This window comes from Scyliorhinus canicula, chromosome 1, assembly GCF_902713615.1.
Source record: "Scyliorhinus canicula chromosome 1, sScyCan1.1, whole genome shotgun sequence".
Classification (NCBI taxonomy): domain Eukaryota; kingdom Metazoa; phylum Chordata; class Chondrichthyes; order Carcharhiniformes; family Scyliorhinidae; genus Scyliorhinus; species Scyliorhinus canicula.
Genome location: NC_052146.1, coordinates 63,515,151 through 63,542,488, shown reverse-complemented (window position 1 = coordinate 63,542,488; position 27,338 = coordinate 63,515,151). Strand labels below are relative to the sequence as shown.

At 47.4% G+C, this 27,338-nt stretch overlaps 1 protein-coding gene across 2 annotated transcripts in view; it reads left to right on the top strand.

The window, feature by feature from the left end:
- acads (acyl-CoA dehydrogenase short chain) overlaps positions 1-27,338 on the top strand; it is a 239,708-nt gene that overhangs the window by 78,766 nt on the left and 133,604 nt on the right. For both annotated transcript variants that reach the window (XM_038791606.1, XM_038791616.1), the window contains exon 6: positions 24,823-24,993. In XM_038791606.1, the coding sequence (XP_038647534.1) occupies positions 24,823-24,993 (171 nt within the window). The remainder of the gene's footprint in view (positions 1-24,822; positions 24,994-27,338) is intronic.

Here is a 27,338-nt window from a genome sequence, read left to right as displayed (position 1 = left end):
AATTGACAATCTCAGCTAATGGCAAGAAAAGTTGCGATAAGAACAGCCAGACAGTGATTGCAGAGTATGGTGGAGAGCTTTGACAGCAAAAGCAAGTGCTAGAAATTTCCTTGAAGAAACATGTACGTAATGTACAGCAATACTTCCCTATCCTTTTACTCTATCCTTTTAGTTAAAAATTCCAAAATTCCATTTGCTTTCCTTATTATCTTCTGTACCTGCATGCTAGTTTTTTGCGATTCTTGCACGAGGACACCCAGACCCCTCTGCATCAAAACACTCTATAGTTTATCTCCATTTAGATAATAAATTGCCTTTCCATTTTTTTGACCAAAATGGATAACCTTACACTTATCCACATTAAACTCTATCTGTCAAATTTTGGTCCACTCACCTAACCTATCTGTATCAATTTGTAAATGTCTTAGTTCCTCATTGCAACTTGTTATCCCACCTACTTTAGTGTCATCTGCAAATTTGGCTGTAGTACCTTCTATCCCTACATCCAAATCATTAATATATATGGTAAATAGTTGGGAGCCGAGGACTGAACCCTGTGGCACCCCACTAATTACATCTTGCCAACCAGAAAAAGACCCATTTATCCCGACCCTCTGTCTTCTGTGTTAGCTAGTCTTCTATCCAAACTAATAAATTACCCCTAATCCCATGTGATATTAACTTGTGTATTAATTTTTTATGCAGCACCTTATCAAATGTCTTCTGGAAGTTCAGATACACGACATCTACAGGATCCCCATTATCCACTTTTTTTGTTACATGTTCGAAGAAGTCTAGCAAATTAGTCAAACACGATTTACCGTTCATAAACCAAAGAGAAAATGCTGGAAAATCTCAGTAGGGAGAGAAAAGAGATAATGTTTCGAGTCAAGATGAGTCTGTAGTTTTCTATAGTTTATAGTGGCCTTGTTTCCTACTTTTTGCCTCTCTTTTTTTTGAATAAAGCTGTTACATTAGCATTTTTTCAATCCACTGGAATTTTTCCCACAACTGGGAAATTTTGGAATATTATAGCCAATGGATCCACTATCTCTGCTGCCACTTCCATTAAGACCCTATGATGTAGGCCATCAGGCCCTGGGGATTTGTCTGCTTTCAATCCAAGTAGTTTGTTTAGTACTTTTTCCCTGTGGATAATGATTAATCTGAGTTCCTCGCTTTCTATTACCTCTGCATGACCCATTACTCTTGGGACAGTAGTCATGTACTCCACCGTAAAAACTGAGGCAAAATATTGATTAACGTCTCTGCAATTTCTGTGTTCCCCACTATTAACTCCCTGGTTTAATCCTCCATATGACCATAAGACATAGGAGCCGAATTAGGCCACTCGGCCCATCGAGTCTGCTCCGCCATTTAATCATGGCTGATATTTTTCTCATCCCCATTCTCCTGCCTTCTCCCCATAACGCCTGATCCACTTGCTAATCATGAACCTATCTATCTCTGTCTTAAAGACATTTAGTGATTTTCCCTCCACAGCCTTCTGCGGCAAAGAGTTCCACAGATTCACCACCCTCTGGATGAAGAAATTCCTCCTCATCTCTGTTTTAAAGGATTGTCCCTTTAGTCTGAGATTGTGTCCTCTGCTTCTAGTTTTTCCTACAAGTGGAAACATCCTCTCCACGCCCACTCTATCCAGGCCATGCAGTAGCCTGTCAGTTTCAATAAGATCCCCCCTCATCCTTCTAAACTCCATCCAGAGTCTTCAACCGTTCCTCATATAACAAGCTCTTCATTCCAGTGATCATTCTTGTGAACCTCCTCTGGACTTAACCAAGCCCAGCACATCCTTCCTTAGATAAGGGGCCTGAAACTGTTCACCATACTCCAAACGGGGTCTGACCAGAGCCTTATATAGCCTCAGAAGTACATCCCTGGTTTTGTATTCTAGCCCTCACAACATGACTGCTAACATTGCATTTGCCTTCTTAACTGCCGACTGAACCTGCACGTTAACCATAAGAGAATCGTGAACAAGGACTACCAAGTTCCTTTGTGCTTCTGATTTCCTGAGCATCTTCCCATTTAGAAAATAGTCTGTGCCTCCATTTCTCCTGCCAAAGTGCATAATCTCACACTTTTCCACATTGTATTCCATTTGCCACTTCTTTGCCCACTCTCCTAGCCTGTCCAAGTCCCTCTGCAGCCCGCCTGCTTCCTCAATACTACCTGCCCCTCAACAGATCTTTGTATCATTGCAAACTTAGCAACAGTGCCTTCAGTTCCTTCTTCCTGTTATGGGCCAGGGTTTGGAAAACCCCAAAGTGTATCATGGAGTTCACCTGACCCACAACTTTTAATAGATTGTGGTATGGGGAGCACACGGCCCACTCTACAGGTGTGGTACAGCAGAAATGGAAAAGTATTTTTTAAAGCAAAACAATATTTATTCTATGAACTCGAGTTAACCTTTTTAAAACATACAGTGAACATCTTAGCAACCACTAATTCAAATACAACCCCCAAAGACTACAGCACTAAATAATCCTTTAAGCTTTCCTTTTAACATCCATACGACTTAAAAAGAAAGGGCGCGATTGTCTGATCGCAGGACAGTGTCCGCGCCGTCGTGAATGCCGTCGCGTTTCACAACGGTGCAAAATGGGCGCGAGCACTAGAGATTCTGGCCCCCTACGGCGCTGGAGCGGTTCATGCTGCTCCAGCCTCACTTCCTGCCGCTCACTAGGGGCGGCGCCAACCCACGCCTGTGCAGTGGCGAAGCGCCAAACCGCGCATGAACGGTGGCTTTACGGCCCAGGGGAGAGGCCGGCCCGCCGATCAGTGGACCCCGATTGTAGGCCAGACCCCATTGGAGGGCCCCCCCCCCGGGGACGGAGCTTCTCCCCCCCCCCACACAGTCCGCCCCCCCCCCCCCCCGACCCTTTGCACAGAGTTCCCACCGGCAGCGAGCAGGTGTGGATGGTGCCGGCAGGACTCTGCTTTTTCTGCGCGGCTGTTCGGCCCATGCGGGCCGGATAATTGGCGGCCCGGCCTCATACAGTGGCCCGCGACTGGCGCCACACCAAACACGCCGGCGCAAATGGCGCCGATTCTCCGCACCTCGGAGAATTGCGTGCTGGCGTCGGGGCGGCGTGGTGCGATTGCGCCGATTCTCCGGCCCGGTGCGGAGCTGGAAGAATTGCACCTAAAACCTTTAAGAGAAGCACATCAGGTTAAAGTCACTACTGAAAACATTTATAATTCTGAATTCACCAAATGATCAAGAGATAGTCTTTTCATGGCAGAGAGAACAGCAGTACAGCTGCTGTGTCTGGCTACAGGTCCAACACAGAAAACAAAACTAAAACACACCCTGCAGCAAACAGCCTAAAATGAAAGTAAAAAGCTGACAGACAGCCCAGCTCCACCCACACTCTGACATCACTGATAAACACCCATTTCTTAAAGGTACATTTCTTAAACACCCATTTCTTAAAGGTACTCTCACATGACACTCCAGATCTTAATGTATATTGTGCCCAACATTTAGCTACTCTCTTCTCATTATTATACATAAAAGCTTTTGCTATTCTTTTTTATATTTTGCACTAGTTTTCTTTCATAATATACTTTTGCTCTTCTTATTACTTTTTTAGTAATCCTTGGTTGTTCTTTAAAAGTTTCCCTATTTTTCAGACTGTCACTAGCGTTTGCAATATGGTATGCCTTTGTTTTTGTCTTTAACTTCCTTGCTTAACCATCCATGTCTTTTCCCCCTCTTACAATCTTTCTTCCTCACTGGGATATATTTTAGTTGTGAGGAATTGAGTATCCCTTTAAACAACTGCCACTGCTCATAAACCTTTTAGTCTTCCTTCCCAGTCCACTGGGCTAAGTCTGTCCTCATGCCAATGTAATGCCTTTGTTGAACTCCACAACACTAGTGTGGGACTCCAGTTTCTCGCCTTCAAACTGAATTTGAAATTCTATCACACTATGATCCATCTTTCCGAGAGGATCCTTAACCATGAGGTCATTAATTAATCCCTCTTCATTACACAATACCAGAATATCCTGCTCCCTGGTTGGTTCCACAACACATTCACTCCAAGAAACAATCTCTAATACATTCAATGAACTCTCCCTCAAGGCTACCCTCGCCAATTTGATTAACCCAGCCAATATTCATATTCAAATTACCCATGATTAGGGTTATACCTTTCTTCCAAACCTCCAATATTTCCTGTTTTAATCTGTGCCCCATTGTGGAACTGTTTGAGGATTTATAGATTACACCCACCAGGGACTTCTTTCCTTTGCAAATTCTTATTTCTACACATACTGATTCCACATCTTTATTTTAGCAGCCAAAGCACTTTTCAACCAGTAAAGTACATAGTGCTACTCTTGCTCTGCTTCTTGACGTGCAGTGGCAACCTGTTTGTTTTTTTAGCAAGGTGATAGATGTAGGTAGTCCAGTTGACAAGAGCATACCTTGATTTTCTTTTCACCGCATTAGGAGTCAAAATGCAGTTCTGAATAGTACAGGTGCTTTGAACAGTTCCTCACAAAAGGTTGGAGTGCACTTTTGGGATATTGCAGAGGTTTTCAAGCACTACATTGTGTTGATATTCACGCAGAAGGTGGTGCTACCTTGCCAGTAATACATTGTAATGTAATGTTCATAAAGTTCAAAGTTCCCAAACAGATGCAGGTATTGTCCTGGCTAGACAAGACATCTCAAAGCAGATTGAGCTGCTGGCACTGTTAGCATTTACCCGATGGTGCTCAAATAAATGGGGGCTATGTTCTGTGGGCCCCTTGCCCACACATTAAACAGCCTGCTTGGGCCCAGAAATGTTCCCACGCACTGGAGAGAGGCCCATTCTGTGCTAATATTCAAGAAGGACAATAATTCAGAGCCACGAAATTAGGCCCATTAGCTTTAATTTCCTTATTGGCAATTTGCTAGGACAGATCATTAACAACACGCTGTATGATTACCTTTGTAGAGAAGCAAGAATGACAGAGGCTAAGCATGGCCTCAACTATCTGGGTAATTCTTTTTGAAGAAGTTAACTAGATTGTAGGCTGCAAGTTGTTATGATCCAGAAAGTTGCTTTGTGAAGGATACTTAGAATTCCTACTGTGCAGAAGGAGGATGGTATTGGGGCGAATCTTTAATCAGTCTTACATTTATTTGCAGGATGAAATATTACACGTATACCTTTTTCTTAGGCAGTCACTTGGGATAGAATCCCTACAGTGCAGAAGGAGGCCATTCGACCCAACGAGTCTGTGCCGACGCTACGAAAGAGTATCCTACCTATGTCCACTCCCTCTTCCACCTCGCCCTATCCCCGTAACCTAACCTGTACATCCATGGACACTAAGGGGCAATTTATCATGGCCAATCCACCTAACCTGCACATCTTTGGGCTGTGGGAGGAAACCGGAGCACCCGGAGGAAACTCACGCAGACCCGGGAGAACATGCAAAATTCACACAGTCATCCAAGGCCAGATTTGAACCCGGGTCCCTGGGGCTGTGAGATAGCAGCGCTAACCATATCAGTTCAATGGGTTCTGAGACACCTGATAATGTTTTATTACAGTATTGCACTGATCTCAGAAAGGCACCACATCTTTTAAGACTGCTAGATGACATCGCAACATGTGGCACTTAAAAATAAGAGAGGCACGGTGCCGTAGTGTTATTGTCACTGGACTAGTAAACCAGAAACCCAGGGTAATGCTTTGGGAAACCAGGTTCGAATCCCGCCATGGCAGATGTGGTGAAATTAGAATTCAATCAAAATCTGGAATTAAAAATCTAATGATGGCCATGAAAGTTAACCATAGCCGATTGTCGTAAAAACCCATCTGGTTCACTAATGTCCTTTAGGGGAGAAAATTTGCCATCTTTACCTGATCTGGCCTATAAGTGACTCCAGATCCTCAACAATGTGGTTGACTCTTAACTGCCTCCTCAAGGGCAATTTGGATGGGCAATAAATGCTGGCACAGCTAGTGACGCTCACATCCCATGAAGGAATAAAAAAAAATCTACATCCCACTCTCTTAATTTTATTAGTTGACAGTTGATCTGTCAGAAAGCAGCTAGTGAACTAGTCAGCCAGTCACATGTGTATGTAATGTAACAGTAATATAAGTAAGTATATAACCCAAACTCTATATGTAAGTCTGAGATGTTACCTTAGTATACCTAGTGAATAAACTTTCAGATATCTGACGCAATGGGTGTGATTCTCCGGCCTCGTTGTGCTCTCGCTCAAGTGAAACGAGGCCGGTGAATAGTGGGAGAGGCCAAAAGTGAGGACTGCCCCAGGCGCCAAACAGTTTGCGATGCAACCAGCCCGCTCCTGTAGGCGAAATTGAGATCGCGCCATAACGTGGCGAGAAACCAATTATCACCACTTAAGCCCCATTTCCATACAATTAACGGGAGCCATCCGTTATCCAATGGCCTCCTGTCATTCAGTGGCCTCCCCAGCAAGTGTTCACGCTGCCGCTGATTAGTACTTCTTTTTAAAAACGTGAACCTGGCGGAAGGGCTTCTGTGGGGAGCCGAGGAGATGAGTAGCCATCTTTGATCACAAGCAAAGAGATCCGGGGTGCTGGGCTTGCTGCCCCTGTCCTCGGCAAGAGCTGGGGTCCCTCGGCTGGTGGTGGTGGGCCTTCCGCAGGGGTGGGCCGCCATAGGTGGGTGGGGGGAGAGGCTGGGGGGGGCAACCGGTGGGCAACTGCTCTCGGTATCACCATGCCAACCCCTGGATGGTTTATCCATTCCGGGGACAACCCATGTCCCTGACCGTCTGCCCCAATGACCACCTATAACCCCCACTGACTGCCAAGGCTTCTGGCTGTGCGCTGAAGGCCATTGCTAATATGGAATTGGCAATCGTGGTTAAGTGAACAATTTATACAACCCAACTGGATTCCCGTGGGTAGGCGGACCATGTAGCATGTGGGAGTCATTGCCCAGCATCCCAATCAGACCGTGATGCCTGGGGACAGTGTGCCTGAACACTGCGGGATACAACACCACACACGCAGCAGCCAACAACCAAACCCCCAGGGGATGGGATACAGCTGCCTGGAGAGATGGGCCAAGGATTCGAAGGTCAGCCCGCATTTTGGAAGAAAGTGGCAGAGGCGTCATAATGGTTGTGCACAAGAGTGTTTATTGTGTGAAATAATTCTCCACTCTCCCAATGCTGCTATCCCCCTATCCTCTCAGCGCCCCCCCACCTCCTCCCACCACCCCCTAACTACACCCCCCACCCCCTCGCCCGGTGCCCTCAGTGATCCTCAGTGTGCCTGGTCTTCCTAGCTCTACCACTACGTCTAGGTGTCTCCCCAGGATGCACATCTGAGGTGGAGACAGCCAGCTGCTTACCTCGTCCTGTGGCCTTCGATGCACCTGGCAGGCGACCTCTGGGGGCTCTTTGGCCGGAAGGCACCAGCTCAGTTGTCGACGGCACATGCACATCCATACCGCCCTGTCCCATGCGCTGACTGTGAGACATGTCCTCATCAAAGGGGTGGAACTCGGGGGAGCTGGTGGCCACCATTGCCATTCCAAGGGACAGGTCTGGGTTGGCACTCAGCGCCCCTTCCTCCCGCTATGTGCCCATAAGGCCTTGGGTTTCACCTTGGGATGGAGGGGCAGGTGGTTCGAGCCCTGGCTGCCGCTACATTATCTGGCTTTACCAGCCTTGATGGTTCTCCATGGTCCACACCATTATGCCGACGCCCTAGGCGATGCTCCTCAGTGACTGGGCCATGCTCTGCAGCGCCTCGGCAATGCTCACCTGCGACTGGGACAAGCTCCGCAGCGCCTCGCCCGTTCCCATCTAAGAGTGGAACATGTCCTGCGGAATCTCATCAAGGTCAGCCTGCTACTGGGTGACTTCCCCCAGCAAGGCAGAAATTCTGTCGAGACCCTCAACCATGGCCATCACCGACTGCACGCCGCCTTGGACACCTTCCTTATTGGTGCTGACGTTGTGCACCAGGCTCTCGACTGCAGACGCCATGTTTGCCTCGGTGCCACGCATTGCCGGTGACATCTCCTGCGCCCTTAGCCTCTGGGACTCCTCCAAGCAGCTATGGACCTGCTGGAGTGTCGCCGACATCTCCCTTTGAATGTCCCGGATGCTTCCTATCGTCTCCATCAGCTCTGGCTAACTCTGTTCCACAGGCTCAGCGTCAGGCTGGGACCCAGCTGCGTCCTGCGATCTAGCATCCCTCTGATTGCTGTCTCGCCTCGGGGCCAGGCCTCTGGGGCACAATCTGCTGAGCGCCACACTGCTGCTGATGTACATCAAGTGGAGAAGGTGCCACCCAAGATGGGCCAGCGCTGTCGGCTGGAGGACCAGCGGGAGAATAGACATGTGGTCAGTGGGAGGGATGAATCAGTCAGTTAGTAAGGCAATAACAACTCGCCTTTGACAGGTCCTCAGGGTGGAGCCCAGTGGTACCTCACTTCTGCGGCGTCTGCCAGCCTCCGTGTGGGTGACTGATCTGTCGTCGGCCACACTGGTCACCTCCAGAGCCCACTCCTTGAAGGAGCTGAGGATTCTTAGGTCTGGCACATCGCCACCAGTCTGGGCTCCCTCCCGGCCATAATGGGAGAACTTTTCCCGAGGAGACACAGAGTGGGCATCGTTAACCACACTCGTTGTTCACAGTGGTGGGAGGGGGGTGTTAAGGGGAGGGGAGTTTGGGGGAAGGTTGGGGGTCACATAGAGAGTTGGCGGTGGTTGCTCCCATGGGGGTGGACAGGACTCGGGAAGGTGGGGCAGTGTAGGTCGATGACCACCACCCCTCCAAGCCACACGCCATCCCGACTTGGAAATATATAATTGATCCTTCACTGTCACTGGGTCAACATCCTGGAACTCCCTAACAGCACTGTGGATGTACCTATGGACTTAGTGATTCAAGAAGACAGCTTCCCACCACCTTCTCAAGGGCAATTAGGGTTGGGCAATGAATGCTGGCCTAGCCAGCAATGCCCACATCCTTTAACAATTTAAAAAATAAGCTTTTGTTTTCTCCTTGTTCATCTGGTTTGACTGGGGAAATTAGAAATTGTATGCCCCTCCAAAATAGAACAACAATCAGTTTCTTAGTGTAGTGGGGAACCGCTCGACAACTAATTTGGCACAGGCCACAAGATGCTGCCTAGGAAGTTCCAGTTGTAAGGAAATGCAAGGCCCTGTAACTTTGACTGGTACAGACTGGGACTGTGCAATATTGGTAGTAAATATAATAAAATGGTGCTTCTTTAACAAATGTATTATAGAGTTCATTCAAATATTGTTTGACATTTGACATAGAATCCCTGCAGTGCAGAAGGAGGTCATTCAGCCCGTCGAGTCTGCACTGACCCTCTGAAGGAGCATCCTAACCTCGGCCCACTCCCCTGCCCTATACTAACCTAACGTTTGGACACTAAGGGGCAATTTAGCATGGAGTGTCCACCTGACTGGCACATCTTTAGACTGTGAGAGCAAACTGGAGCACCTGCAGGAAATCCACGCAGACATGGGTAGAATGTGCAGACTCCCGCAGGCAATCACCCAGGTTTGGAATTGAACCCAGGTCCTTAGCGCTGTGGGGAGAAGTATTAACCAATATGCCACATGCCACCCATCCTTATATGATCTGGCCTACATGATGCTCCAGACACACAGCAATGTGGTTGACATTGAAATGGCCCAGCAAGCAGTTCAGTGTTTTCAGAGCTGCTACCAAAAGTTATGCTCCTTCCTCAGGTATGTTCCAGAAACATATATATAGACAAATTCAAAGATGCCAGGCAATGCTTAGAATGCGAGCATTAGCAGGTAATTAAGTGTTTACAGATCCAGAGATAGGGGTAACCCCAGGTTAAAGAGGTGTGAATTGTCTCAAGCCAGGACAGTTGGTAGGATTTTGCAAGCCCAGGCCAGATGGTGGGGGATGAATGTAATGCGACATGAATCCCAGGTCGTGGTTGAGACCGCACTCATGTGTTGTCGCAGCGTCCACATGGTCTCGTCAATGTACCACGTACCTGGTGGGTGGTGTTCTCACATGTACTGCTGGTATCCATGTCGATCATCTGGCACGTCTTGCAGAGATTGCCATGGCAGGGTTGTGTTGTGTCGTGGTCACTGTTCTGAAGGCTGGGTAGTTTGCTGCAAACAATGGTTTGTTTGAGGTTGCACGGTTGTTTGAAGGCAAGTAGTGGGGGTGTGGGGATGACCTTGGCAAGATGTTCAACTTCATCGATGACGTGTTGAAGGCTGCGAAGTAGATGTCGTAGTTTCTCTGCTCCGGGAAAGTACTGGACGACGAAGGGTACTCTGTTAGTTCTGTCCCGTGTTTGTCTTCTGAGGAGGTCGGTGCGGTTTTTTGCTGTGGCGCTTTGGAACTGTTGATCGATGAGTTGAGCGCCATCTCCCATTTGTACGAGGACATCTTTCAGTATCTGTAGATGTCTGTTACGCTCCTCCTCGTCTGACCAGATCCCGTGTACACGGAGGGCTTGTCCATAGGGGATTACTTCTTTAATGTGTTTAGGGTGGAAGCTGGAGAAGTTGAGGATCGTGAGGTTATCTGTGGGCTTGCGGTAAAGCGAAGTGCTGAGGTGACCGTCCGTGATGGAGACGAGTGTGTCCAAGAATGCAACCGATTTTGGAGAGTAGTCCATGGTGAGTCTGATGGTGGTATGGAACTTATTGATGTCATCGTGTAGTCGTTTCAGTGATTCTTCGCCGTGGGTCCAGAGTGGGTGATTGGATAAGGGGATACACATTTAAATTAAATGCTGCTTTTGATGTGGAGAGGAACTGCCTATCATCAAGAGTGTTCATAAACATTTTGGTTAGCATCAAAGCAGGATATTTGAGATGCATTCAAGCATGAAGGGAAAGATAGATCAGCAATCCACCAAGCACCTGTCTCTGGAGTAATAAAACTGGCAATCACTGGCCAAATTTCAAACCTGTAAAATGAATTGCAGGTTTGCACAGTGTTGTGATGTTTCTGTTGCATTACTTAAATTATAAATAGACAAAGTTGCTTAAACATGACAGAGGATGGCTGCCTGCTGAATCATGCCATGAGAACATAGATGGACTTCTTGGGCGGTATTCTCCCCTACCTGGCGGGGCGGGGGGTCCCGGCGTAGTGGAGTGGCACCAACCACTCCGGCATCGGGCCTCCCCAAAGGTACGGAATTCTCCGCACCTTTAGGGGCTAGGCCCGCGCCAGAGTGGCTCCCGTTCCGCGGACTTGCGTCAACGGCCTTTGGCGCCACGCCGGCCGGCGTCGGGGCTGGCCGAAAGGCCTTCGCCGGTCGGCGTGAGTCCGCGCATGCGCTGGAACATCAGCGGCCGCTGACGTCACCCTGGCGCATGCGCGGTGGAGGGGGTCTCTTCCGCCTCTGCCATGGTGGAGGCCGTGGCGGCGGCGGAAGAAAAAGAGTGCCCCCACGGCACTGGTCCGCCTGCCGATTGGTGGGCCCCGATCGCAGGCCAGGCCACCATGGGGGCACCCCCCGGGGTCCGATCGCACATAGGTGGTTTAAACCACGACGGTGGGAGAGGCCTGACAACGGTTGGACTTCGGCCCATCGCGGGCCGGAGAATCGCCGCGGGGGACCAGCCGACCGGCGCGGGGCCCACCGACCGGCGGGGCGTGATTCCTGCCCCCGCCGATTCCTGGGTGGCGGAGAATTCCAGCCATGGCGGGGGTGGGATTTACGAAGGTCCCGGGCAATTCCCCGACCCTGAGGGGGGTTGGAGACTTCCGCCCCGTATCACTGCCAAAAGTACCATCCTCCACACTGCTGATGTAACTAGTAATTTAAACTGAAGGACACTGCATGAAGATTCACTCTGCTTGCAAAAACATAAATCCTGCTTTTTAGACATTTCTAAGCATTCCTTCCTGTTGATTCTAATTGACTCAATGCACATCTGTTGAAACTGATAAGCACAACGAGGCAGATTTTGGTATTACTGGTGTAAATCAGTTCTACATGATTAAGAACTGGTACAATTCCTGTTTCAATGGGGAAGTGTTAGTAGCACTCCATTTTCTTAATTTGCAAAAGAATTCACAGGTCCAGACGCCGACTTGAATGGATCTAGGGGACGCGAGTGGTGGTAGAAAGAAGTTGCATGTTAACAGATTTGAAATGTTAACAAGCGACAGTCAAAAATGGTAGTATAAGTGCAGCCAAGTGACAGAAGTTAAATACCCGAATACCTGACCTGTTGGTTAGCTGCTAAAATTGAGGTGGTGCTACTTGAACAGGAAGACGCAGACAGGTTTCAGGCCACAGCTGATGATTACTTCAGTGCCTTTTGGTTCAGTGAAGCTGCAAGTGCACTTCCTGACAGACTTTGCAAAGACAGTCCCCCACACTCTGTCACCCAGATAGATGTAACAACATTGGCAAACATGGTTGCTGGGATCTTGGCGATGTTGCAGGCAGATTTGGATGAGCAGTGCTCACCCTGGCATAATTTATTTCACAAAATATCGTGTTAGTCAAGCTTTTACATTCCTGATGAGGCCACTGGGAGGAGAGAGAAGCCTGTTGTCACAGCGTCCACTGTAAACAGGAGCGTCCACCCCACTTTGCCAACCTGAGACAGTTTCAATTTTGATTGCAGATGTGAGTGTATGAGTACCGACATGAGGACATGGAATGCCTCTGGTGCAGTGTGACCTACCTGGTATCCCTCCATGCGCGACCCTCCTCTTCGCACCGTGTCAGCTCAGAGGATTCATAGCATCAGTGCATGTCCGTCCGTCCCCTCCACCACCATCTTGGATAACTTAATGAAGCTCTTGCTTGCTTCAAGTTTGGATGCTGAGAGGCCAAGTATAGATAAAGATCAGCCAGGGATGGATTGTTGCTACATTTCCAACTCCCATTGCGCTGTCTGTATTCATATTCTGTGTAACAGAGGCCATATAGGGTGTCACGTGTCTGAGTGGTACTATCTACACTTGGAGTCAAAAGGTCATGGATTCAAATCACACTCTGGGAAATTAAATTAGGCTAATGCCTGGTACTGAGGGAAAACGACATTGTTGGAGGTGCAATCCTTTGGCTGAAGTATTAAACTGGTCCCCTCTCAGGTAAAGGTAAAAGTTCTGTATACTTCTTTTCAACCAGACCAGGGGCATTCTCCTATTCTCCTAGCCAATATTGATCGCTCAAATCAATCTCACTGAAATGGATCACCAGGCCAAAATAACATTGCTGTTTCTGGACTTTTCAATGCAGAAATTGAGTGCTGCATTTCCCCACTTTGCAACAGTGGCTACCAAACAGGTGGTCAGGTGCTAAATGTTCCTGCCACTTGGCTGCAGACGTATAGCTGCACTTAGGGCTCCCGTCCTGTTCATTTTTGCCTGCCACTTCTTTAAAAAAAAATTTTTTTAGAGTACCCAATTCATTTTTTCCAATTAAGGGGCAATTTAGCATAGCCAATCCAACTACCCTACACATCTTTGGGTTGTGGGAGCGAAACCCACGCAGACACGGAGAGAATGTTGCCTGCCACTTCTTAATCCCCCCTCTCTTCAAAAACGTATTTTGGGATGTCCTGTTGTAAAAAGTGCCATATGACGCAAGTCTTTTTAAAAAATTTAGAGTCCCCAATTCATTTTTTTTCCAATTAAGGGGCAATTTAGCACGGCCAATCTACCTACGCTGCAAGTCTTTGGGTTTGTAGGGGTGAAACCCATGCAGACATTAGGAGAATGTGCAAACTCCACACTGCAGTTGAACAAACTCGGTTTGTTTTCACTGGAACGACGGAGGTTGAGGGGAGATCTGATAGAGGTCTACAAAATTATGAGGGGCATAGACAGAGTGGATAGTCAGAGACTTTTTTCCCAGGGTAGAAGGGTCAATTACTAGGGGGCATAGGTTTAAGGTGCGCGGGGCAAGGTTTAGAGGAGATGTATGAGGCAGGGTTTTTACACAGAGGGTAGTGGGTGCCTGGAACTCGCTGCCGGAGGAGGTGGTGGAAGCAGGGACGATAGTGACGTTTAAGGGGCATCTTGACAAATACATGAATAGGATGGGAATAAAGGGATACGGACCCCGGAAGTGCAGAAGATTTTAGTTTAGACGGGCAGCCTGGTCGGCACAGGCTTGGAGGGCCTGTTCCTGTGCTGTACTGTTCTTTGTTCTTTGTTTTTTGTTGCACAAATCTTACTCCATTATAACTGAATGCACCCTGCAGTATAAACAAGGCAGGACTTTCTCACCTTTCATAAAGTGTTCCTTTTTCAGTGCATTTTAAATAGCTATATGAAGAAATCCTACTGCATCAGACTGATTCAGGAAAGTAGTTTCCCACTGCTCAGCTTGTTAGCTGACTATAAGGCATTTTTAATTCCTCATAAAAGTATATTATTCTCCTCTTAAATATAACCAATCATGTAGGACTAAAGAGCAGTAGATCAGAGATTTTGATATTTGCATAAGAGGGAAATATATGCACCTGAACTTGATAATGAATCTTCAAGAATGATTGTCACTTCATTATAGATGAGCTTCACCACAGGAATAAGTAATTTACCTTCTCAAACCCTTCTGGTAAGGTGAGGGCTGTTTCTATGGTGGCAATGTTATGCGTTTCTTCTCATTTATTTGTTTCCTAAATTCAATCAGTTTGAAGTAATATTGAATGCAATGTTGCTTCTCAATTAAGATGGACAAATTTTGAAATGAGGAAACTGAGGGGATTATTTTGGGCGCTAGTGTAAAATGGACGATATTGGCTGGACACCTGTGAATCATCTCAGCTGATTTATGTTTCTGTTGAAGTCAATTGGGAGAGATAATAACCACGGGGCTGGGGAGTGTGGTAGTGCGACGGTGGGTGGTGTGGGATGGCGGATGGGATGGTCAAGCTACTATTACAAATGTTATGCTTTTATCTAAATTAAAATTGACTTCCTTGTGCTCACCTGATAATGCAACAACCCGGTGCTCAGGCCATCCTTGCCCTCATATCGACATTGACAGGAGGAAAAATTGCAGACAATGCACCCATGATTTTCTGATGATCTGCCTACAAGTCTTTGATGGTAATGCAGGTCATCAAAGTTCTGCCCTCGGTTTAGTGGCTTCCTCCAAAGGAAAGTTGTGGGTTAATGCATTGTGTGCTATTACACTGAGTCATACAGATCAAGAACATCCTAGGTTCAGTCTACGTCAGCGTTCAGTCAGCTCGAGTGATACAGTTGGTCGTTGCTCTGTTGTTCCTGGTTTTGGTGGGGTATATTTCTCTCAGACTCTATTGATCACTTTTAAATGTTGTCTGCTGCAGTTCTAGGTTTTTATTTCTCAATAAATCTTCAGCATTTACTTTCCCTAATTCCATTCTCATCCCCTTAAGATCAACTCTTTTTCAAATGCATTATCCTGGTTTTTCTCTTTCTGATGTCCCTCTCAATCCTTATCGTAAACCTTAATAGGTTGTGATCATCATTGCCTAGATGTTCCCAAGGCTTACTTTTCTAATCTGTTCTGGTTACTTTCCCACCACTGAAACCATCACTGCTCCCTACCTTGTTGGGCTGTTGACATACTGGGTAAAAAAGCGCATGCACACATTGTACAAATTCAATTCCCTTTATCCCTTTCACTATTCTGCCTCGCCTTGCCAGTTTGTATTGGCGCACTTAAAATTGTCCATGGCCATCATTCTGTGTCTTTTACTCATTTCACTTTATATTTATAAATTCCTTTTAAAAAATAATGATGTTTATTAGGGCAGCACGGTGGCACTGTGGTTAGTACTGCTGCCTCACGGCACCGAGGTCTCAGGTTCTGGGTCACTGTCCGTGTGGACAGTTTCGCCCCCAAAACCCAAAGATGTGCAGGGTAGGTGGATTGACCACGCTAAATTTCCCCTTAATTGGAAAAAAATGAATTGGGTACTCTAAATTTATATGAAAAGAAATGTTTATTAGTATCACAAGTATGCTTGCATTAACACTGCAATGAAGTTACTGTGAAAATCCCCTAGTCGCCACATTCCGGCACCTGTTCGGGTACATGGAGGGAGAATTCAGATTACCCAAATGACCTAACAGCATTTCTTTAGGGACTTGTGAGAGGAAACCAGAGTGCCCGGAGGAAACCTACGCAGACACGGAGAACGTGCAGTTTCCGCACAGACAGTGACCCAAGCCGGGAATCGAACCCGGATCCCTGGCGCTGTGAAGCAACAGTGCTGCCCATTGTGCTAACGTGCCGCCTTCATGTCTTTTCTGTAATAAACCTCTGTTGGGTAGATTAATCCATTTTTATCTTTTATTTCCGATATATCAGTTCCATTTCTAACCTCGGTTAGTTGTGTCCTTTGTTTCTACCCCCCATTATGTCCTTTCAAATGATTACAGTTCTCACCATCTTGACTTGGATATGTATCACTGTTCTTCTATTGTCACTTGGTCAAAGTTCAGGATCAAACTAAAAGCGCTGTTGGTCTACCTTTACCATACAGATTTTAGCATTTCAAGAGGCAGGTCGCCACTACAGCGCAGCTGAAGGCCGGCCAGGGATAGAGACTAAATGCTGCCCATCTTATGCCCACGTTCCGCGAACAAATAAATGAAATAACCAAGACATCTCCTGATAGCTTTCTTATGAGCCTTCCGGAAAGTACAGATGCATGTTGGGGAGGTTTTAAACTAATGTGGCAGGGAGATGGGAACCAGATTAGGAAGTTAGAGGTCAGTAAAGAAGCAGCAACTAAAGCCAGTAAGGTACGAGACAATAAACTCAATGTGACTAAGGGGAAGAGTAGACAGGGAAGAGATGATGAATGCAAAGGTGGTCTGAGGTGCATTTGTTTTAATGCGAGAAGTGTAACAGGTAAGGCAGGTGAACTTAGGGCTTGGATCAGTACCTGGGAATATGATGCTATTGGTATTACTGAGACTTGGTTGAGGGAAGGGCAGGACTGGCAACTGAATATCCCAGGGTATAGATGCTTCAGGAGGGATAGAGAGGGAGGTAGAAGGGGTGGAGGAGTTGCATTACTCGTCAGAGATGATATCACAGCTGTGATTAAGGAGGGCATGATGGAGGATTCGAGCACTGAGGCAATATGGGTGGAGCTGAGAAATAGGAAGGGTGCAGTAACATTGTTGGGACTTTACTACAGGTCTCCCAAAAGCGAGCATGAAGTAGAGGTACAAATATGCAGACAGATTATAGAAAAATGTAGGAGCAATAGGGTGGTTGTGATGGGAGATTTTAACTTCCCCAACATTGAATGGGATTCGTGTAGTGTTGGAGGCGTAGATGGAGCAGAGTTTGTAAGGAACATCCAGGAGAGTTTTTTAGAGCAGTATGTAAATAGTCCAACTCGGGAAGGGGCCATACTGGACCTGGTATTGGGGAATGATCCCGGCCAGGTGGTTGATGTTTCAGTCGGTGATTACTTTGGGAATAACGATCACAATTCCGTAAGTTTTAGAATACTCATGGACAAGGACAAGAGGGGTCCGAAAGGAAGAGTACTAAATTGGGGAAAGGCAGAGTATAACAAAATTCGGCAGGAGCTAGGGAATGTGGATTGGGAGCAGCTGTTTAAGGGTAAATCCACATTTGAAATGGGGAAGTCTTTTAAGGAAAGGTTGATTAGAGTGCAGGACAGACACCCCCCGAACTATCTCCCTCCCCTACTCTTGACAGCAACCAGATCCACAGAGTGTAAGATAAACAGACCCCATCTCTTGTGGAACTCCTTATCTGCCCTGCGCTGAGCAAATTTCACCTTCTCCAAGTATTGGAACACCATTAGATCCCCCAGCCACACCAAGGTACATTGAGAAGAAGCTGACCTCCACCCCAACAGAACCTGCTTGCGAGCGATCAACGAGGCGAAGACTAAGACATCCACCCCCACACCCATCTGCGACCCCAGCAGGCCTGACACACCGAATAAGGCCTCCAGGGTACGAGGCTCCAAATCCACATGTAGAACCTCAAATATGGCTGAAAAACGACACCAAAATTTCTCCAACTTCGGGCAGGCCCAGAACATGCGAACATGATTAGCTGCACCCCTCCCACACTGCACACAGCTATCATTCACCCCCTCAAACAAGCGGCTCATCCTCGCCTTTGTTAAGTGCAACCTGTGCATCACTTTTAATTGAATCAACCCCAGCCTCACGTATTAACCCTTTGTAGCACCTTGCACAATAGTCCCTTCTCCAACACCATCCCCAGATCCTCCTCAAACCTAGTCTTAATCCCTTCCATGAATGCTATATCTTCCTCCATGATCCTCCCGGAAATTGCTGAAATGACCCCACCCTCCAGCCCACCATCGACAGCACCTCCTCTAACAACAAAGAGGACGGCGCCACCGAGAAACTCAGGAACACTTCTCTTGCAACGTACCTAAAGCCCTCTTCACGCTGGAGTCCAAACTTTCCCCTTCAACTTCTCCAAGCTCGCAAACCACCCGGCAAAAGCAAACCCTTCATCTCCTTCACCCCTCTCTTCTCCCATCCCAGGAACCTCGCATCCATCTTCCCCGGCTCAAACACATGGGATGGGAATCTCACAGCCCACACCTGTTCATAGAATCGCCGGGCCAGGCGTGATTTGCTCGACAACGCCCCAACGCCGGTCCGCCGATTCTCCACCCGGGATGGGCCGAGTGGCCACCCAAAAAAGCCCGAGTCCCGCCGGAGCCGTTCACATCTGGTCTTACCCGGCGGGACCTCGGCATCCATCCTGCGAGGGCGGCCTGGTGGGGGTGGGAGGGGGATCCGACCCCAAGGGGGGGGGGGGCCTCCACCATGGCCTGGCCCACGATCGGGGCCTACCGATCGGCGGGCCGGCCTCTCGTGGTGGGTGCCTCTTTTGATCCGCGCCGGCCCCTGTAGCCCTACGCCATGTTGCGTCGGGGCCGGTGCAGAGAAGGAAGCTACCGCGCATGCGGCATTCGCACCGGTCACAGCGCACATGCGCAGACCCGCGGCACCCATTTGACGCCGGTATCGCCAACTGGAGCGGCGTAAGTCGCTCCAATGCCGTGCTTGGCTCCTGTAGGGCAGAGGATCGCTACACTTAGCGGTCCAATGACGCCATCATTAAACTCTCCAGTTTCTGCCGTCAGATGGGAGAATCCCGCCCATGGTTCCCTCTTCTCGCCATCAACCTAGAGCCTGCCCTCAACTTAAAGTGCTGCTGGAATTTCCTCCAAATCCTCAGCGTGGCTCCCACCACAGGACTACTCAGGTACTTCCCTGGGGCAAACAGTAGTGATGTCGTTTCCAGTGCCCGCAACCCCGACCCCTGACATGAATCCGTCTCCATCCGCACCCATAAAGTCTCCGTCTCCTTACTCCAGCTCCGCACCATCTCCGCCGCCCAGTAATAGCATAACAAGTTTGCAAGAGCCAACCCCCCCCTAGTTGTGGAGTTGTGGACAGTGCAGAAGGATGTTACAAGTTACAGAGGGACATAGATAAGCTGCTGAGCTGGGCTGAGAGGTGGCAAATGGAGTTTAATGCAGAAAAGTGTGCGGTGATTCATTTTGGAAGGAATAACAGGAAGACAGAGTACTGGGCTAATGGTAAGATTCTTGGTAGTGTGGGTGAGCAGAGAGATCTCGGTGTCCATGTACATAGATCCCTGAAAGTTGCCACCCAGGTTGAGAGGGTTGTTAAGAAGGCGTACGGTGTGTGAGCTTTTATTGGTAGAGGAATTGAGTTTCGGAGCCATGAGGTCATGTTGCAGTTGTACAAAACTCTGGTGCGGCCGCATTTGGAGTATTGCGTGCAGTTCTGGTCGCCGCATTAGAGGAAGGATGCGGAAGCATTGGAAAGGGTGCAGAGGAGATTTACCAGAACGTTGATTGGTATGGAGGGAAGATCTTATGAGGAAAGGCTGAGGGACTTAAGGCTGTTTTCGTTAGAGAGAAGAAGGTTAAGAGGTGATTTAATTGAGGCATACAAGATGATCAGAGGATTAGATAGGGTGGACAGTGAGAGCCTTTTTCCTCGGATGGTGATGCCTAGCACGAGGGGACATAGCTTTAAATTGAGGGGAGATAGATATAGGACAGATGTCAGAGATAGGTTCTTTACTCCGAGAGTAGTAAGGGCGTGGAATGCCCTGCCTTCAACAGTAGTGGACTCGCCAACACTAAACGCATTCAAATGGTCATTGGATAGACATATGGACGATAAGGGAATAGTGTAGACGGGCTTTACATTGGTTTCACAGGTCGGCGCAACATCGAGGGCCAAAGGGCCTGCCCTGCGCTGTAATGTTCTATGTTCTACTAACTGCCACCCCATTTGGAGTACCGCTTTCCTTATCCTAGCCACCTTCCCTGCCCACACAAATGACAAGACCAGCCTATCCACCCCCTTAAAAACCGACTTCAGTAAAAAGACCGGTAGAAACAGAAACAAGAACCGTGGCAAAATGTTCATCTTCACTGCCTGCACCTGGCTTGCCAACAACAAGCGGAGATCAGACAATAATTCTAGTACTGATTTGGTGTATGTACTTGAATTGCCATCTTTGACGGCTTTGGACTTGATTGTGCATGTAGCATTTTTGAAACAGAATCCTCTGCAGAGTAAGACAGTTTGACAACAGAAACTGACACAGATCGAATGGAAGTAATTCAGTTTTGTAAAAGGGCCATTAGAGGCTCATGAATACAGGATGTACTTTGCTCACTGTGTACACATTTGACAGGTCTGTATCTGAAGACAATGGAACCTTTGCTTGTCGCTGTAGTTTATCCTTCACTTTGAGAAGCAGACACCTGGACCCCAGTTTTCTTTTTTGACAAGCATTCCAGTGGGTTAGGCTTCCACATCAATAGCATTTTGTTCTCGAGAAGAACGAATCAGAGTGTTTATTGAGGGCTTTAGATTTAATTAATGCTTGCTGGATCACTAGCAAAACTGTCTGCAGACTGTCAGCTGTAATGCTATTTCAACTGCGGCTGTTACAAGATTAGAATAGCTGTGCTTTAACATTTTGCTCTTGCATGAATACCCTGTATTTTAGATGATGATGAAAGGCGTTGTTTCTGCAGCCAGATGCTAATCCAAATGTACAAGTGGAAATTTGTCTCCTGCTAACAACAAATTCCGTCAGCACTGTGCCTCACTCTCAGCTGCAATTTCAACACAAAAGACAGTTTCTGCCAGTGTTGTACACTGACGGACTCGCCTATGTGCTCCCCTTTTACCGCAGTTTAACCACTTGATGGAGTTGCTAAAGAGTGTACATATTCTCAAAACCTGATATTCATGTTTTGTTTGCCTCCCTCCTCACTCCCGTGTTGAAATTGAGAACAATAGTTGTGGCCCTTCTCACTTGTGTTGCAAAACTCTGCAAAGTGGTTCCTGTATTACTACTCTATCCTTTCAGTCACAATTACTCCTAAAGGATACTTTCAGAATTAAGTCAACAAATGTTTGCTCATGCAGTTAAATGGGTGGGGTCAAGCTTCTGATGGAGTGCATTGCACAGTGTTTTTAGCAAATGAGTTTGATTAACCAAATGCTCTTTTCTCCTTTTTTGTGCTATTTATGACCGTGTACTGCTCAATGCACTGGTTCAGTCAGTTGGGCTGTAATGTATTTTCTATGAACCCGTGCACCATTTGGCACCAGTAATATTAGGCTATCGTATTAGTCAACCATATTGCACTCAGAATAACAGCAACATCATCAACAACTTGTATTTGTGTAGTGCCTTTAAACTAGATACAGAAGAGTCAAAAACATTTGACAAAAGAAAATTACTGCGGATGCTGGAATCTGAAACGAAAGGGAAATTGTTGCAAAATCTCAGCAAGTCTGGCAGACTTTTACAAAGCTTTGACAAAGAGTCATCGGACTCGAAATGTTAGCTCTTTTCTCTGCCTACAGATGCTGCCAGACATGCTGAGATTTTCCCAAAAACATTTGACATTGGGCAATGTTGGCGATATTGGAGCTGGCAAGGGTCCAGGTATAAAGGTGCATCCGACTCCTCTGCTTCCTCTTTGGGCGCAATTCTCCGGAAAGATTTCTAAGTGTGGTAGCGAGGGGAAATTGCCAGGAGCTTCCTGACGTTCGGCCAGCAACGCTATTCAACATTAATTGGTCCACTTAACGAGGTCCCAGGGGCTTCTTGCTGCAAATGAAGGCTCGCCAGCCGATTTGCTGGGGCAATGCTCGCCAGCCCCCCCTCCCCCTCCCGCCCCCCCCCCCCCCCCCCCCCCCCCCCCTAACAAGGTTGAGCAACACTTAAACAGCAGTTGCACAGCCAGCCCCACTCAACTTGCAGCCATGGTACCCAGGAGACTGGCCCAAAGATTCGGGGATGCAGGCCTGGGGAGGCCAGGAGGGATGTCCTGTTCCCGCGAGGGTCTCGGAGGGTGAGTGTTATAACCTGCCTGCTTACCACTGGCTGGGGAGTAATGGCAATCCCACAATCCTTAGCGAGTATGAGCTTCCCCAATGAGGTGGGGGGGAGAAATCATTAGGAGGTCCCTGCATAAATAAAGCTGGCTAGTATGGAACCAGTTAGAGAGGAGTGAGCAGCAAGGGAGTTACTGCTGCTGTTGTATATATATGTTATTGTAAATAAAGTTTTGTTTCTGTTCTACAAACTCGTGCTGGATTCTTCACGGCCCTGACAAAAGTGAGCCACAAAGCAGCCAGTGCCACCTGGGACGAGGTGGCGGTGGCCATAAGCTCGAAGAGTGTGATGTAGAGGACTATCCACCAGTATCGTAAAAAGGTCAACAACCTACACTGGGCAGCATGCCAGGTTCAGAGCTGTGGTGACCTTGACGGCCACAGAGAGCGAGTATCCTCCTCTTCCATGCGGTGCCAAATCTGTGAGGACGTGGCACAGGATTCGCACTGTTGAGGTGGAGCCTCCTGCGGCACACACTGTCCATCATCTGTTCAAAGGACCAGCGACGCCTGTACACCCTGGATCGTCCGTGACCCCCCCCCCGGATCCCTCACTGGCCTGGCGTCTTTGCGCCGGCCCCCGTGCAACATGTCTCCGACCTACAGGGGCCCGGCGCGGAGGAACAAAGGCCCCTCCCGGAATGAGCGCGCCCGCCGATTGGTACCCACCGATCACGGGCCTGGCCACCGTGGAGGCGCCCCCCCCCCCGGATTCGGACGCCCCCCCACCAGGACAGCCCCAGCAGCCAGAATGCCGAGGTCGTGCGGGGTGGAACCACATGCGAACACGCCGGTGGGACTCGGTGGGCACTCAGCCTGTCAAGCACGGAGAATCACCGCGCGGGCTGCATGGGGAATCGCGTGTCGGCGTGGGAGTCTATTTTGGGTAATTCTCCGCCCCCGCAGAGGGTCGGAGAATCCCGTCCATAGTATCCATAATTGATAGCTGACCCTCTACGCACTCTTAAAAGTTCTTTTCAAACATTTTTGAAAAACAATTGCAGATTCCCAAACATTTTAAAGCGATTACCATTTTTTCTTAATGCTTCTGGGTGAAAGGTCCTCACAGTAAGAAACAGTGGAGATGCAGGGTTTGGCCTATGATTGCCAGAAATTAAGCTCTGTATACCCAAGTTGGAGAGAGGTTTTATGGCGCAGTGGTAACGTAGAGAAGGTTAAGCGAAGATTTGATAGTGGTATTTAACTTCAATGTAGGACAATAGAATAAATAAGGATAAACTGTTTTAAGTGGCAGAAGATTCAGTAACCAGAGGACTCAGAATTAAGGTAATGATTAAAGATTCAGCACAACATGAGTCAAATAATTCACGCAGTGGGTTGCTATAGACTGAAATGCCCTGCCTGGAAGGGGTTGTGGAAACAGATTCAATGGTAAATTTCAAAAGGAAATTGGATGAATACTTGAACTGGAAAGATTTGCAGGGGAGTGACATTAAGTAAATAAGTCTTTCAAAGAGCTAGCACAGGCATGATAGGTTGTTTTATTTTTTCATGGGATGTGGGCATTGTTGGCAAGGCCAGCATTTGTTGCCAATCCCTAATTTCCCTTGAATAGGGTGAGTTGCTAAGCCATTTCAGAGGGACAGTTAAGAGTTAACCACATTGCTGTGAGTCTGGAGTCTGGAGCCAGACCGGTTAAGGACAGCAGATTTCCTTCCCAAATTCCATCAGCTGCCATGGTGGGATTTGAACCCATGTCCCCAGGACAGTAACTTGGGCATCTCAGTTACTAGTCATTGCGTGGCTTCTTCCTAATTCAAATTTTGTCCAAAAAGGCTATGGATCACCAAGTGAAAATGTCAAGGCTTAGGTCGGTAGGCCAGGCTATCAAGGAATCTGGATAAAAGGCAGATAAATAGAGTTGAAATATCAATCTGTCAAGATATAATTGAATGGCAGACCAGGCTTGCTATGTCCCTATGAATGGGTTGCCACAAGTTACTGTTGAGGTGGACACTATAGCATTATTTAAGATGGAATTTGGTAAGTGTGTAAAAATGAAGTATATCACTGTCCGTGTGGAGTTTGCACATTCTCCCCGTGAATGTGTGGGTTTCGCCCCCACAACCCAAAAGATGTGCAGGATAGGTGGATTGGCCATGCTAAATTGCCCCTTAATTGGAAAAAAGGAATTGGATACTCTAAATTTATTTTAATAAATGAAGGATATGAAAAAGGCAGGGTAATGGATTAGAATAAGTCGTTCCAGTTGAATGGTTGCTTCAGGAAGGTGTATGTGCCCATTTATGAAAAGTTTTAAATGTTTTAATGAAAATACATTCCACTTTTATTCCAGTCTATCTAACATGGTTTGCTTGTGTTGTGTCTTCAGGGAATAAGTGCATTTTTGGTTCCGATGCCCACCCCAGGACTATCTTTGGGAAAGAAAGAAGACAAATTGGGAATTAGAGCATCATCTACCACAAATCTGATTTTTGAAGACTGCAGACTTCCAAAGGACAACATCTTGGGAGAACCAGGCTTTGGATTCAAAATAGCCATGGTATGTGCTTGCATTACTCTAATACCGCAATGAAATAGGAAAACAAATCTTGCATTGTTATAGTGCTTTTCATGACCACCAGCCATCTCAAAGCGCTTTCCAGCCAATTAAGATTTTTTGAAGTGTAGTCACTGTTGTGATGTTGGAAAAACAGCAGCCATTTTGTGCACAGCAACCTCTCACAGGCAGCAATATGATAATGACCAGATAATCTATTTTTCGTGATGTCGATTTGAGGGATAAATATTGACCAGTTCACTGGGGATAACCCCCACCCTGCTCTGCCTCAAAATAGGCCTTGTGTTCTTTCGCATTCACCTGAGAGGGCAGGCTGGGTCTCATCTCACGGACGCACTCCCTTAACACTCCACTGGAAGGTCAATCTTGATTTTTCTGGGCTCAAGTCCTGGAGTGGGGCTTGAACCCAGAACGTTCTGACTCAGTCGTGAGAGTGCTACCAACTGAACTATAGCTGGTACACATGGCATGTATGTACGCTCAAAAATTATAGTAAGTTGCTACGCTGACATCTGCAAATCTTTCCTCAGCAAACTATACGTGTGATTTGTGCTGTGAATTCTGTCTCATAATAAGGGGAGGTGATGGCATAGTGGCATTGTCACTGGACTAGTAATCCAGAGGCCGAGGCAATTCTCTGGGACAGCTGATGGAATTTTAATTCCATTAATAAATCTGGAAGTAATGGTGAGCATAAAACCATTGGTGATTATTGCAAAAACCTATCTGATTCACTGACGTCCTATGGTAAGAATCTTCCTTTTTAGGCGAGGAGATCTGCAGTCCTTACCTGGTCTGACCTACATGTGACACTGGAACCACAGCAATGTGGTGGACATTTAAATACCCTCTGAACTGGCTAGGCAAGCCACTTGGTTGTATCAAAGCAACAAGAGAAAAGTCAATAAGGAATGAAACCAGATGGACCACCCAGTATCAATCAATCTAGCACTTATCGATCCTGCAACATCGTCCATACTAACACCTGGGGGCTTGTACCAAAACTGAGAGAACAGTTCCACAGATTAGTCATGCAACAGCCTGACATTGTCATACTCACAGAATCATACCTTACAGACAATGTCCCAGACACCACCATCACCATCCCTGAGTTTTTTCTGTCCTAGCAGTAGGACAGATCCACCTCAGGTGGTGGCGCAGTGATGTACAGTCAGGAGGGAGTTGCCTTTGTGGCCCTCAACATTACCGTAGACCCCCATGAGGTCTCATGGTATCAGGTCAAACATGGGCAAGAAAACCTGAAAATGATCACCTATTACACCCCTCAACTGATGACTCAGTACCCCTCCACCAATTGGAGGAAGCTCTGAGGGTGACAAGGGCACAGAATTAACCAGGAGTGGGAACTTCAATGTCTATAACAGGGAGTGGCTCAGTTGCACCACTAATAACCGAACTTGCCCAGCCCTGAAGGACATAGCTGCCTCAGGTGGTGAAGGAATGAACGAGAGGGAAAAACCGACTTACCTTGTCCTCACCGATCTACCTCACACAGGTTCATTTGTCTATGACAGTATCGGTGGAAGTGACCACCTTAGTCTTTATGGAGACCAAGTTCCATCGTCACATTGAGGAAACCCTACATCATGTTGCGTGGCACTATTACCATGCTAAATTGAGTAGATTTCACATAGATCTAGTAACTCAAAACTGGACATCCACAAGGCCGTATGGCTGAGTGGATGATCTATTTTGGCCTCCTCTGGAGGTCCTCAGCATCACAGATGTCAGTCTTCAGCCAGTTCGATTCACTCCACATGATGTCAAGAAACAGCTGAAGACACTGGATGCTCCAAAGGCTATGGGCCCCGATAACATTCCAGTAATAGTACTGAAGACTTGTGATCCAGGACTAGCTACACCCCAAGCCAAGGTGTTTCAATACAGCTGAAACACTGGCATCTACTCGGAAATGTAGAAAATTACCCAGGTACGTCCTGGCTGAAAAAGGCAGAGCAAATTCAACCAGCCATTATTGCTGCAAGAGTCCACTCTTGATCATCTGCAAAGTAATGGAAGGAACTATCAACAGCGCTATCAAGCGGCACTTACTCAGTAATAACCTGCTTACTGGTGGTCAATTTTGCTTCCACCAGGGCCAGTCAGTTCCTGGCCTTATTACAGCCTTGGACCAAAAATGGGCAAAAGAGCTGGACATAAGATGTGAGGTGAGAGTGACCAACCTTAGCATCAAGGCAGCATCTGACCGAAGGTGACATCAAGGAGCCCTAGCAATACATGAATCAGTGGGAATCCAGGGGGAATCTCTCTAAGTTGGAGTTACAGCTAGCACAAAGGAAGATGGT